Source organism: Rhipicephalus microplus, chromosome 4, assembly GCF_043290135.1.
Source record: "Rhipicephalus microplus isolate Deutch F79 chromosome 4, USDA_Rmic, whole genome shotgun sequence".
Lineage (NCBI taxonomy): Eukaryota > Metazoa > Arthropoda > Arachnida > Ixodida > Ixodidae > Rhipicephalus > Rhipicephalus microplus.
Window position 1 is genome coordinate 167172383 of NC_134703.1, and position 14126 is coordinate 167186508.

The 14126-nt window shown below is 45.8% G+C and overlaps 2 protein-coding genes across 3 annotated transcripts in view; both read left to right on the forward strand.

Annotated features, from left to right (window-relative positions):
* Positions 1-446: 446 nt before the first annotated feature.
* LOC142814026 (beta-1,3-galactosyltransferase 4-like) lies at positions 447-1395 on the forward strand. The gene has a single exon (XM_075891972.1). It carries the CDS (start codon positions 463-465, stop codon positions 1393-1395), a length of 933 nt encoding a protein of 310 aa, XP_075748087.1. The 5' UTR covers positions 447-462.
* Positions 1396-10860: 9465 nt separating this feature from the next.
* Positions 10861-14126, forward strand: part of Vang (Strabismus domain-containing protein Vang) — a 154598-nt gene continuing 151332 nt past the window's right edge. For both annotated transcript variants that reach the window (XM_037423567.2, XM_075893838.1), the window contains exon 1: positions 10861-11446. The gene's annotated coding sequence lies outside the window, so the exon portion shown is untranslated. The remainder of the gene's footprint in view (positions 11447-14126) is intronic.

A 14126-nucleotide genomic window follows, 5' to 3' on the forward strand; every position in this document is an offset into this window, starting at 1 on the left:
AATGTTCTGCGAAAGCCCCTAGGCGTAGCTTAATCCACCACAGCGATGGTGAAATGGTTGAGCCTCCGCCACTGCTGTGGGAGGTAGGTAATTGCTGCCGCCAGGCACTTACTGGTTGAAAGAATACAAACACACTTCTGGCCTGGTGCTAGGCAGGACGATGTTCATAGTCACTTGGAAGGGCAACCACCCTGTGAAATATTGGCGGCAAGAGGTCGCCAAACCTGAAATTAAGGTCGTCCTTCTTTTGTGTGTGTGTGTGTGTGTGTGTGTGTGTGTGTGTGTGTGTGTGTGCGTGTGTGTGTGTGTGTGTGTGTGTTGTGTGTGTGTGGTTCATTTACTTTGTCGCACCAGACGCTGGATTTCCGCAACATGAGCCTTCTTATTTAGAAATTGAGGTTTTCACTGCAATAAATATACTTCTTTTCATTCCAGGCTCGAGCACTCGTTTTGGTGATTTGCATGACAGGGCTCGTCCCTATCACCTGGCTGAAGACTGGCCGTACACGGAATCGCTCCTCCTCACGCTGCTTGAGCTGTGCAGCTCCTAAGGGTAACATCAGCGCCCATTTCGAAATATTCAACAGCACTACTCAGGTGAACTTGAGCTTCGCAGACTCACTCAGGAACATTTGCCGTGGATCCCTGGTGCCGGTGCGCTACGTCATTGCAGTCAGTTCCTTACCGACTGCCACCCACCAGAGGAACATCATCCGCGCCGACCTTTGGTACACACGAAACGCATCATCTAGTGTGAAGCTAATTTTTTTCGTCGGGAGACCAAGCAATTTGTCGCTCTTGGCGCACGTGGAGTACGAGCGACATTTGCAGGCCGACATCGTGTTGGGTAGCTACAGCGGCGTTCCCGAAAGTGCATCCCTGGCGACCCTGGTGATGCTGCGCTGGGTGGCCGAGTTCTGTACGGGGGCTCCCTTTGTGATAAAAATCACCGACGAAGGACGCGTGAACGCACGCTTTCTACAAGTGGCCTACGACCTCAACGTGAAGCTCGCGGATGAGTTTGACATGTTGGGTTCCTTCGTCTCTCTTCGTGGAGAAGCGTGCGGTGAACCCCCTGTCCAGCACTCTGCGAGGAGATGCCCGGACCATGGTGGCTTTCTTTCCGGATGTGCGTATATGCTGGCACAAAGGATCGTGCGGCCACTTCTCAGGGCCTCCGAGATGCATCCGCCAGTTCTTCCAGAAGACGTTTACGTGACAGGAACATTGGCCGAGGCCATTGGCGCGAAGAGAGGAGAACCAGCCAACTTTGAAGGATGCTATTACTCGTATGTGAAATCAATGTCGTTCGTTCCCCGCACTGCGTATTACTGGCTCAGGGACCGACTGCTCATTTCGTTGACAAGGCTGTCACTGTATTGGCAGGAAATATAGTAACTTCCTATTATGCCAGCGTGTTGGCAAGAGCTTTCTGCGTTTTCGTTGTTTAGCTATATACAATTACGCAGGGCGCTACACCTCGTTTTTATAAGTTCTCATAATCTTAAGAGCCAATTTTGGTGACTACGTCGTCCACCGCCGCCAGTGTCTATCGCAGCTCTCGCGGACTGTTAGAAATTTAGCTTCGAGTCGAAATATAACGCAGACATACCACGTGAAAGACTACCAGATAGCGTGACCAGGGCTTTTATTCTGTATAGCTATAGCAGGCACATACCGTCCTTCTTAGTAAGTGAAATACAAAACAATTTGCCTTCCGTGGCGCATCCCGTGGACGTGCACACTTTAGCGTTCCTTCTTTGCTTACTAATTTCACCTCATATGGCTCATAAGTAAAGAAAGACTTCGTAGCTTCAGTCCATCGCTTCCGCGAAGGTGGTCGGACAGCTTAGTGAAGCTGTCTTGCGACATTCTTTGACCTTGCAGTCCTCGGTATAGTCGTAACAAGCCTTCGTTGCCGTGTTGTCTTCAATTCGCGAGCTCGCATTTTAGCCTTTGGCTTGCCTGTACCACTTTGCCTCTGCTTGGTGTGGCGAAGCGGGCTCGTTGGTACGTATGGTTCTTGGTTGGTGCTTGGTCTACGCTTGAAGAGCTCGGAATTCTATGTCTTCATCACGGCGGCGTCTATACAATTGACTACCGAGATCACGCATGGCTAGGAAAGCACGAAGGTCTGCAGGGTTGCCTAGCGAGAACCCGTACTGTCAGGAATCCACCGTAAAGGCACCATTAAATTTGAAATGTGCGATATTCACATGATTGACCGAAACATGATGTGTTTTTCCTGGTCTTCCCATGACATATAATCGCTGAACGTCCTCGTGGGGATGTGTGTGGGGATGTGAAGATCTATGTGGGGATGTGAAGCAGCGCTGGTGTTTACTTGTATTTTCTATGTTTCCGTGTATGTTTCATTTGTGCGTGGAGTTGCGTATATCTTGAGTACCACTGTAGTCGTTCGTGGGCTCTCAGACACAGACAAGTTTACGGAAAAGAAATCATTTATGCACAACACGATTACGATCACAAATACGCATATTTTCAATAGATAGCCGAGCAGTAAAACACAGTGACGTTCCAGTTCCTTACGGTACCATAGCCTACAAGTATCTTTACATGCCCTGACTCGTTCGGTAACTATCGTTCGGAGACGACACTCATGGCGCCGATCACCGCGTAGTCGACGCACGCTTGAAGCAAGAGAAAAAAGCGCGCTGACACGTCCGCCTAAGGAACGCTTCGAAGCACGATGAATCCGCGTAGCACCGAGATGCATGCCGCAGTCGCTTTTGCCGGATCGCTAACCTACACGTATCGCCAAGGCCACGCCCTCCGCATGCTGTTGTGTCGGACCCCAGCAGACTCGGCACCGTGGACCGACTCTGCAGCTGGTTGGTATACCATCTGGACATGATCAGCAGCCCGTCCTGGCCCGCTCGCACATTCACCATAATAACGCGCCGCAAGACCTACTCTGGAAGCTACCCGTTCACCACAGGAAAGAGAGGCGTGGCTATAAGAGGGAAAATAAGAAAAAAGTGAGCCCCGCAACTGTCTGCATCAGGGTGCGACACTTCAGCAGTAGCTCACAAGGAATGGGGGTGAGGAGGGATTAAAAGAATAGAAATAAAGGTGTAGAGAGAGATAGAGAGATGCGCTAAACCAGCGAGCACGGACATATCGAGGGGATAGGAGAGATAGGAAAGATGGAAACACAATCACAGGAGTCTGAAGACGGGGCACCACTTGCGAGAGCTCTTGTCGGCGTCAGGAGATGACGTAGGGCAAGTCCAGTAGGTCATATAGCTACGCTGTCGTCGGAGATCGGCGTCAGGAGATGACGTAGGGCCAGCCCAGTCGGCCAGAGCTACGCTGACGTCGGAGATCGCGAGGGCACAACCGGTCGGCATGGTATCCAGCGAGCCAGTCTCACCGCGGGAAACGTCTGGCTTGTCCTGGCTGGACCGATGGCGCCAATGTGGCAACGCACCCTCTGTCATTCGACGTTCCAAGGCCCACGCGCTTCACGCTGGCCTTTCGCGAGCACACTTCGTCGTCCTCGTTAGCGTCACCACTTTCGGTTCACACTTTCAGTTTCGGTTTCTTACTACAGCAGCTTATGTTACGCTTTCTTCTATTTGCTTGTATTACCGCGTGTGTGCCGCAATGTACACACCCAGCGCTGCTATGAGAGTGCAACCGCAAGTCTAACCATTACAAGTAATACTTAGTGCATGAAAATTATCGATTCTTGCTTAATGTAGCGCTAAATATAATGAAAAGTGAATCAAATTTCAGACTGATATAAACTGGACTAATGGTGAATTAAATGTGGAATATTGTGAAAAAAAGTTTCAGCGCCAAAATCAATGCCACTGATGGTGACCAAGTATAGAATCAGTTGTCATGCTCAGGTGACCGAAACGAAGTCGGAAATAAAAACGGAATCTACTGATTGTGTCAATGAAACTTTGTGATAGCGCAAGTGTCACCTGTGCTCCCCGTAGCGTTGGCAAAATAAACTCTAAATCTTCGAACAAGAAAGAGTGGATCTAGTTGGAAATTATTCATTTTAAAGGACAATGCAAGCATGATATGTGTGGTTTAACGGCTATAAACCACCATATGATTATGAGAGATGCCGTAGCGGAGAGCTCCGGAAATTTAGACCACCTGCGGCTCTTTAACGTGCACCCTAATCTGAATACACGGGCCTACAGAATTTTCGCCTCCATCGAAAGTTCAGCCGCTGCAGCCGGGATTCGATCCCGCTGCCTGCGAGTCAGCAGCCGAGTGCCTCTAGACCACCGCGCACAAAGAAGAAGACACAGAAGAAGCGCACAATGGAGGAAAAGACAGAAGGTACAAATTTATCTGCGTACATAGGGGGATGCACGAGAGAGACACGAGCCCCCCCCCCTACCCCCCGTCTTAAGAGGGGCGTTATGTCAGCCTCATACAGGCACCGAGCCGCGCTCCTAGTTAGGGCTGCAGAAGTTGCGTCTTTTTCTCTCTCCCAATACGGTGACGTAATAGGGAGCTGGGGCGCTCCAGCCCGGGAGGTCGAAAAGGCGACCCCACACATTGTAGGTTATACGTATATGTAAAAAAAAATCTGAATCAACACAATAGACGTGATTTTTAGAGACCACCGGCCCTACTGCAATTTTGGTGCTCGTCAATTTCAAGTCCAACACATGTGGCACACCAAACTTCGGTCTGCAAATGTGGATTCAGGATACTGCACTTCAGATATTCATATAGAATTGTAATGAAGATGGAAAGGACGCAGAAATATGGTTCTTAGACAGACGGGAAGAAGAAGAACGGACTTAAAAAAAGTAATGGCGGCCATATTGGCTTTATGATTCTCGGGGTCATTACAACTTTGGCGCAGCCGACAGGATCTTGTGCAACCCGCATGAACAGCTTCGATATCTCGGTGACCGTGTGCGTCAACGAAGCTACAAGCCACGGGGACAATGTCAAGATGATTGGCGTTGCGTGCTGCGTCAGTGGTGGAAAGTCGACAGTTCATGCCCATTTTTTTGGCTGTGTGGTGGCACATCGCCCGTTGTTAAAGAAAGGAGTGACAACAAACTCAAAAGCTGTCTTCGCGCATACTTCTGGGCTGCATGACGAAGATAGACTACAGGAAGCCAGACTCACGAAACAGCGCATAATCTTTACCGAAACAAACAGCCTTTTAAAAAGCTGCAATATTTTTAAAAAGAAATTATCAAGGTACAGGGAGAAAACAGCAAGCGGCAACAGCATCTGTTGGAAACTAAAATGCGGACATGCCCTGAACGGTCTCTGAAAGTCCGATAGAGGCGCCAACTCCTGAAGCATCAAGATACTGATTCCAAAGGTGCTTCGCTTGGGCTACGACAGCCCAGAATCAGCTGGTCATGGTGGTTTATGTCGAACGTATAACAAGCTTCTTAAACGGCTCACACGGAAAAAACGTGAAAAAGTAACTGAAGAGTATTTCGAGTTGGGCCACTTATGTCAAGTGAACAAAGCAAAATACCAGCCTCGACCCGACGCGCTCTTCCTTCTAAAGAACTGGGATAAACCATTTGAAGTCATGCATGTGCACTTTGCGGAATTGAAAATAAGAGTTCTGGGGCTCGCAAGAAACAGTCTGTCTTCTTGACTAATGCACCAAAATGGTAGCGGCGCGTCTTGGATGAGAAGATACCAACAGCGTTGTAGCTTTGCTTGACAGAGAGATATCCTCAAGCGTGAAAGTTGTGGTATCAACAATGGACCCGCATTTTTAAGCAGAAAGCTTCATTAGTAGGCAGATAACCGTGGTATTACACTACGAAGGCAAAAAGAATGGCTGAAAGGCTCATTCATGACATCAAGCAATTAATGTGGCCGACGTTATGCAAGTGCTGCCTAATATGGAAGCCGCTGTGGCTCACCAAAACAGAACACATACTACGAGTCTTCAGCCCACATTTTGCTGCCTATGGAAAAGTTCAAACACTCCCAGCTGATGAGTAACTTAAAATCAATTAATATTCTAAAATAGTTCTCGCTTCTTTTTTGCGGCACAGCTGAAGCATCCACCGAGAACCGAAGTCACGCTTATAGCAACTCATAGTTTCGATAATGCACTGAAAATAACTTATCAAGAAGTTTGTTGATAAGCTGGTCTCTACTAAATTGTGTTCATATATGCTCACGCTTCTCAAGGAAACCTGTAACGCAATGGTACACGTCGAGCACTATATGTCACAACAAATTACCCAAATTAAAGTGCTGTGTGGTCATCATGCATTAATACGGTGGGTTCTTGTATTCCCTTTCAAGGCTTAAGTTCTTCAGCAGATTTCTAAATCCTCCGTTAGTTGCTTAAGACTATTGGAAGGCGAAGTATGTTTACATTTTTCTGTACACTCGTGTTTGTCGTCCGTGTTCGATTACACGAACGCGGATGACACTTCAATTCTTTACATGCTGGGGTATTCATTTGGTCATTTTGAGCACGCATCCAAGCGCCAAACAGTTGAAGAATTGGGGCAACGTTTTAAAGATACTATTAAATATTGCATCGACAAATTTGTTCCTAGTAGAGTAAAACAGACTAAAAAGCTCAATTCGTGGATAACACGAGATATTATTCACAAAAAGCGAAAGTTAAAAAGGCTGCGGAGGAAAAGAAAGAATGGCTCCGAGGATAGCACGTGTACAGAAAGAATTGAAGAAATACTTGTTGGAATCAAAGCACGTTTTTTTTTTTTTTTGGTCAAAAATTGAGTTCCTTTATCAAACATTCACCTCGCAAGTTCTGGCTTTATATGTCTGATCGGTGCAATAAAATTGATCAGTAGAAACATGGAAATGAAGTCATGACGAAGAATGTTGATATTGCAGATAGTCTTAAAATGTTTTTCAGTCAGTTTTTACAAGGCGCAGATGTGACACTGAAACAGAGGATGTAATATGCCACTTATCTGATCCGATGGGTGAGATTACTATCAGTCGAGAAGGAATATTGAATAGTCTATTGTCTCTCGATTACAAAAAAGCATGCGGGCCTGATGAATTACCCACCCCTTTTTTGCAGCGTTATGCGGAGTGGACATCTTACTACTTAGAAGTTATTTTTCAAAAGTCTGTTTATACTAGTTCAGTGCCATCGGACTGGCGCACAGCTGTAGTTGTCCCTGTGTTTAAGAGTCGTGATCGGTTGTCCGCCAATATTTACCGTCCCGTATCGCTCACATCAATCTGCTGCAAAATATTGGAACATGACATTGTCAATCATATCATCATATTTCTAGAAAACAAAAATTACTTTTATCCTTATCAGCATGGCTTTAGGAGTAAAGTCTCGACTATAACACAGCTTATCGAAACTATTCATGACTTTGCGACAGCTTTAGATATGAATGAACAAATTGATGTCATCTGCATAGATTTCACGAAGGCCTTCGATAAGGTACCTCACGACAGATTACTATGTGAGCTTCACTGCTCTGGACTAAGTCAACTTTTGCTTAATTGGATTAAAGCCTACCTAAATGACAGAAAGCAATTCGTGAAAATTGATAACTCTATGTCTAGCTCACTAGAAGTGTTTTCTGGGGTTCCACAAGGCTCGGTTCTTGGGCCCTTGTTGTTTCTGATACATGTCAATGATATCGCAGATATAGCAAAACCCCATGTTAAGCTTAAACTGTTTGCTGATGATGTTTAATTTGCGCTCGAGTGACTGGTAGGAAGGACCAATCGAACATTGTCGAATGTCTAAAGGAATTACACTCATGGTGTGAAGCTTCGGGAACAGAAATCAGTTATTCGAAATCTACCCTCACCCACACTTCAAGGGAAAAAAACAATAATTCCATTTGAATACTGTATCGGGAATCATACCTTGTCGACAGTTAATGCGTTTAAGTACCTAGGTCTCACAATAACGCATAACCTAAAGTGGCGCACACATATTGATAATGTTTGCTCTATAGGGCCTCACAAAAATTGTACATATTAAGAAAAAAGCTGCAGGGTGCTAGTATGGACGTAAAACTTCTTGCTTTTAAAACTTTCATACGGCCGATACTGGAATATGCCAGCATTGTCTGGAGTCCCCACCAAAAAGTGTTTGTAAATAAACTTGAACGCATACAACGGCTTGCAGCTCGCTTTATATGCTCGAGATATAAGCAGAACGACTCAGTCACAGAAATGCTAAAACTATGTGATCTGGAGACGCTCCACCAAGCGCAGACGCAAAAATACATTAAAGTTTCTTTTTCAATTATTAGAAGGTGAGTTTAAAATTAACAAAAATGACTACGTAGAACAACCTGGGAAACGAAGTGAGAGGGCAAACCATACACGAGGACTGCACCCTTATTTTGCATGAACGAAGGCGTACCGTCATACTTTCTTCGCCGATGTAATTGAAGATTGGAGTGGGTTACCGAGTAACATAGTCGATGCGGGTGATGTTAATGAATTTGTGCATTTACTTGATTTACATTTATGTGATTTATTGTAAATATTATTACGATTGTTATTCGTTGCATTGCGAATCAGGGTGTGTGTTTTTCGTTTTTCGTTTGGAATGCACAGCTTTCACGGATTTGTATATATGTACACCTGGTTTATCATTGGGAGATGTATAGGTATATCCCCAATTTGTTTGTACAGTGTGTCGTGCCTTTCCTGTTATGACCCTCAATAGAGGGTTGACAGTATTTCTAAAATAAAAAATGAAATAAAAATAAATTTACATTATATGGGGCAACGCTCGGATACCGTATACAGTTACCCACCGATACGAAACCCAGAGTCCCGCCCACGTACTCGCCCTTGTTGACTTCGGAGAGATGCGTGGATTTTCGCTGTGTTCTTCACATGTCCCTGTATCTGTACCAGGAATCTGTCTGCACTGCTCAGTCTATGCTTGTAATACTTTGATTACTTTTGGATTTTCTGATTTTTTCTATCCTCTTATGCAATGTCTCGCTCGTCCCAGCTAGGCGCAAACTGTCATATCTTTTAAGTGTGGTAGATCTCATAGCGATTGCTTTGCGTGGCTGCTTAAATCTTCTAACTCTATCAGAGGCGTAACCAGAAAGGTTGTTTCGGTGTCAGGGCATGCGACGAAATTTCCTGAGTGCTGCGAATTCCCTCAGCCATTCCTTTGCTGCCGTGTTTTTATGAGGACACTGCAGGGAACAAAACGACTAACCCTGCGACTTTATTAAAGAGGATATACGACACCCAGTATTCGTTGATAACCAGTCAAACTTTGGTTAATGGTTTCGCGCTCGCAAAAAATGCTTACAAAATTTTCCCGCATTTGGTCGAGCACTTATTGTGTAGTCTAATATTTGTATGAAGATGCGAGCGGCTTTTGAATTTGGGAACACTAGCACACTCAAAAGTCATGGCATAAGGAGCTGCTTGCTCTGCAAGTGTTTATTACGTCAACAATTTTTTTTTCACGGTCCGCTGCGCGTGCAGTTGAGCTGTTCGGCTTTCTTCAGCGTGACATTGAAATTGAACAATTTGCGGCGGCTGAAAAATTCGCAAAAGACCCGGCTAGACGCAGCACAAGAGTTCTCTAGCATATTTTGCCCTGAAATATTCTTTAAAAGTCCATCTTTCACATACGTAAAGGCCCAAAAGACACTCAACTTACACTTATTACCGAAAAGCGCAAACTGTTTGGTCAGAGCCATGTCCTGGAATTAATATATGATTTTGGTTTGGTGCAGGCTCTATTTCTTTTTATTTATTTTTATCGACGGCGTATACAATACAACACCGACATCGAAGGAATATAGGAAAGGCAGGGAGGTAAACTAGACTATCTACTTCAGAGCCCGAAAAATGTTTCGGGCTACGCCACTGCATTATTGGGTACAATTTATGTAAGCTAGCTTAATAGTTTCTAGACAGCTTGACGAATACGCCTGATCATTTCTTAAATATAAATTGGCAAATAAGTTAGCATCAGCTTAATATAAAGAGGTCTTCAATAGTATGGAGCAGGACTACGCCTGCATTCTGCATCGCTGCAGTGCCCACAAAGCGTTGTATCAATGTCATGCGAGCCAATGCGCACGCAATTTCGCTCAGAAACTCGAATAAACTGCCAGACTTTTGTGTCAAGAGCGCTTCGCTGTATATACTCATACTCGTGTAGCAATATCTACTTGATACTTGCACATTACACAGGAGCGTTCCTTCTTCGCACCAGCAATTGCACGTTCGTGCACTGTAAGCGAATAGTTCCCGTGAAATTTACACAACCTCGGCTCATTTAAACCAACATAAGGCATGAAGGGCACAACGCTTTATTTTTTTTTTTTCCTTGGCCACAGCCACTTCGCATCTCGTATTTCATAGAGTCGCGGAGTCCGATATGAAAAGCCACGCATCTGTCACGCAATTCCAGTGAACCTTATTCGCGTATATCCACGTTGGCCGTAAAACCGGCCCTTCGATGATATTATTACAATAATTTTCCTCTCCGCACCAGCCCTTACTTATCGCCCTGTCAGCACCTTAGTCCTGAGAAATCGTCAGAAGGGGCGAAGGGCGAGTATAAATCAAAGGGCTGACCAAGCGAGCACGTGCGCCATATTATACCAATCCAACGCCTGGAGTATGTGCTTCGTCAATAAAGAAAAAAACACACACATACCGAGGCATGTGCACTTCGGAGTAGAGCAAATCCCTTCCATAAATCAAGCTCTTTCTCCCATATAAACCTTTTTTTTTTTTTCTATGCCGAAAAATCGCGCTCTCGATGCCGCCTACTTTCCTCCCGTAGGCCTCCTTCTCCACAAGGCATTTAGCCAGCGGGAAAAGCAAACGCTCCTTTGGAGAGAGCGGTGGTCGTCTACCGAAAAACGAGAACCGGATCGCGTCGTCCAACCAGAAAGCGGCATCGCTGGCAACGTGCGCGCCCTCTTTGGTAAAGAACGCGAAACGCAGACGCCGTCTCGCAAACCGCGGACGGGGCTGGTGAGCGCGGGCCGGCGAGTTTGCGTTGGTCACTCGTTGTGTGCGAAGTTTTTGTTTCCTGGCGTCGTGGTGGTGGTGCATCGGTGCTGTGATCCTAGCGTGTCGGCCGCGGCGTCAGAGATCGGAGGATGCGAACAAGTGGCTCTGCGTTCGGCTGAGGGTCCTTTTTTTTTTTTGACAAGCGAGCCCGGCCGGCAACGCGTCCGTCCGTGGCTTCAAGATGGTCGCTGGTGGCGGCCGGTCGACGACGCCGCCGTTGTTGGGAGCGCAGCGTGCTCTGGATTTCGTCTGATTCGCGTCGGAGAATTTCGCGGGAGTGACGCAAGCGACACCAGCGTACACTGCCTCGGATTACGGTTGTGCGCGGATATTACATTTTTTTTTCTGTTGTGAGCGCTCCGGGCAACTACTTTTGGCGCTTAGTTTGACGAGGTACAGCAGTGCCGTAATATTTGGACTTCGACTGGCCAATAACCGACACCGGCAGGTAAGCTTGCATTGTTTTGTTCATATATGTATATTAAATAGATCTAACAAAATGGCATCTCGTATTGAAGCTCTAGATACTCCTTCGCTCCTACTACTATACGAAAGCGAGCACTCCGTTTATAAAGCTCAAAGCACTCAGCAGTTCCTTGGTGAACTTCATTGTGTGGCCCACACATGTATGCTTCGATGTTTACAGCTTATAAGGTACACTCCTACAATTCACGAAAGAAGCGTTGTTTTCACGCTGACATTTATTCTACATTTTACGTTTAATTGGGCGGCACGCTGTAGAGTCGGGCAGTTCAAACGCAAACCGACGCAAGCCGCCAAAAAAACACTGCAATGTACGGGTCCGGGTTAACTGGTACTTCATAATTTCCTAGTGTGAGAAACTTTTAAAGGGTCTAAATGAATACAACAGACGCAAGCGAGAACTCACGGATGAATTTTTCATGAATCGGGCACATATTTAAAATGGTAATCGCGCGCTCCGCCGCTCCACGTCCACAAATCACGACACACTAAAGTGATTACTAGCCATCAGGATAAAGGCATCACTTGCATTCGAGAGTGAAAACCTGTAGAGTACCCGGAAAAACCAATAAGAAATCCAAAGAAACGTATAATCGACATTATAGCCATTAATATTCTTTTCCCTTGAGTTTCTTGTGTGGTATAGCTCGTTTTAGACCATGGCGGACAGCGCTGTGCGTTGTATAACCAGTCTGGTCTTGTCTGGAGAACGCGTCTTAATGGCTGCCTTACACGAAGGGTGGGCATTTCGACGTGGTGGGCGTCATGCAACGCGATTAGCAAGCGTGGCACGGACTCCAATTGGCGGGCACTTTCGGTGTAATAGCGCTCGTGCACCGTATAGTTTGGCGCACGCTCCGCATCTGCCATGCGGGACAGGTGCGCGAGATCATCGCACCGGGACCGTGCCCTAAATGCTCTCCTTTCTTCGTGGAGGGCCTCCTAATTGTTTTACTTTAGTGCAGCTCTCATGAAAATATACTCTGAGTGCGTTTTCAGGATATGTGAGCGCTGCACATGGTGTTCCTGTTTGATATGTCACCTTGTGAAAACATATTGATCACTTTTAAGTTATGTTCGTTTATTTGCGGCATATTGATTTAAAGAAAGTAGAACAGAAAAGTACTCGCAGGTCTTTGGTGCGAATAATAAACAGACAACAGAACTGCTGGTAAAAACATTCCCACACCTTTATGATGTCCTGGGAGTTTCTACTAATCTATATGCGATGATTTCGCTGATATGCGCGTCGGTGAGAATGACAAAGCAGTAGCCTCCGAAACCTATCAACCCTTTAGCAAAAATATGTTTCAGGACTGAAGAATCCATAATTTATTTTTAGTGACTTCACCAGAACACCGGTTCCTTTTTACTGAAGCTTTCTGTAGTATAACTAAATGTTCTTGCATTACTCTGGACGCACTTCTGTGCTTACAATTAGATTCATGCTTAGACAGCATATTTCTGTTAAAGCAGTTGTGTAAAAAGATAACACGTTTCTGTTGCAGCACAACACATTTCCTTATGGCAAAGTTAGGTCGCATAGTACACGGACATTTCGTGACGACACACGTTTCTACGGTACTATAAACATTTGTCGTGACACTGTGTTATGGCAGTACACAAGTGACAGAACGTACTTTGGTTGGCACAACAAAATTATAGGATGCACTGCAGAGCAGTGTGTAGCCGCGCCCATAGGAATCGTGCTAAAAAAGTCTTACTGTAACAACATAAATTTCTAAGGTTATCAAGGCAAGTTCTGTAGTCACTTCCAACTGGGGAAGTCCCTTCAAGTGCACCAGCGCAACCTATGTGACGTACCCGCGGCGCAATTTCGCTATCTGCACTGCACTCATCTCTTGTACTCGAGGTCTTGCACTTAGATTGAGAAATCATCCGACGTCTACGCTGCGAGTGCATCTTCGTACGCTATGCGAGCACTTCGTTATAGTGAATGTTACTGTCATACACAGTTCGCTATGTCCGAGATGAGCCTTTTGTTTCGGACGATTATGGTTCTTGCTCGTCGCGCCTCTCCATTACGACGGATCTGCTCCGACTGCCGCTCGTTGCTTTATTCGCAGCACTGTGCGCACCGGTCAGGCGGAGCACACCTGATTTTTTTCACATAAAAAACAGCGCCAATAACGAGGGACACAAAAAAAAAAGAACGAGACAGACAGCGGCACTGACTTACAACAAGATTTATTTGATCGAACCGCACAATATATACTTGAGCAGTATCTGACAAAAAAAAAGGGGGGGAAATACAAGTCAAACAAAACAGCATTCACCTAACACCCGAGTAATCATCGTGATAACGCGCCATGAACAAAACGGGTGCCAACGTTCGAAAGAAAATCTAATTCTTTTTGTAATAGAGCAATCGAAGGCCTGCCGACACACGCACTGCCCAGCCTTTCTATTTCTGCAGCCTCATAAATTTCGCGTATCAACTGGTCCCGCTGACGCCTAATGACGGTACATTGCTGAAAGTCGGGGACACAACCGCAGTCTCGGCAGTGAATGCAGAGGTGGCCCGATGCTGTAGAAGAGACGTTGGGAGCGTGCTCTTTCAGCCGCTCCTTCTTTTCTTGTCCCTCGTTATTGGCGCTGTTTTTTATGTGAATAATGTCGTACCA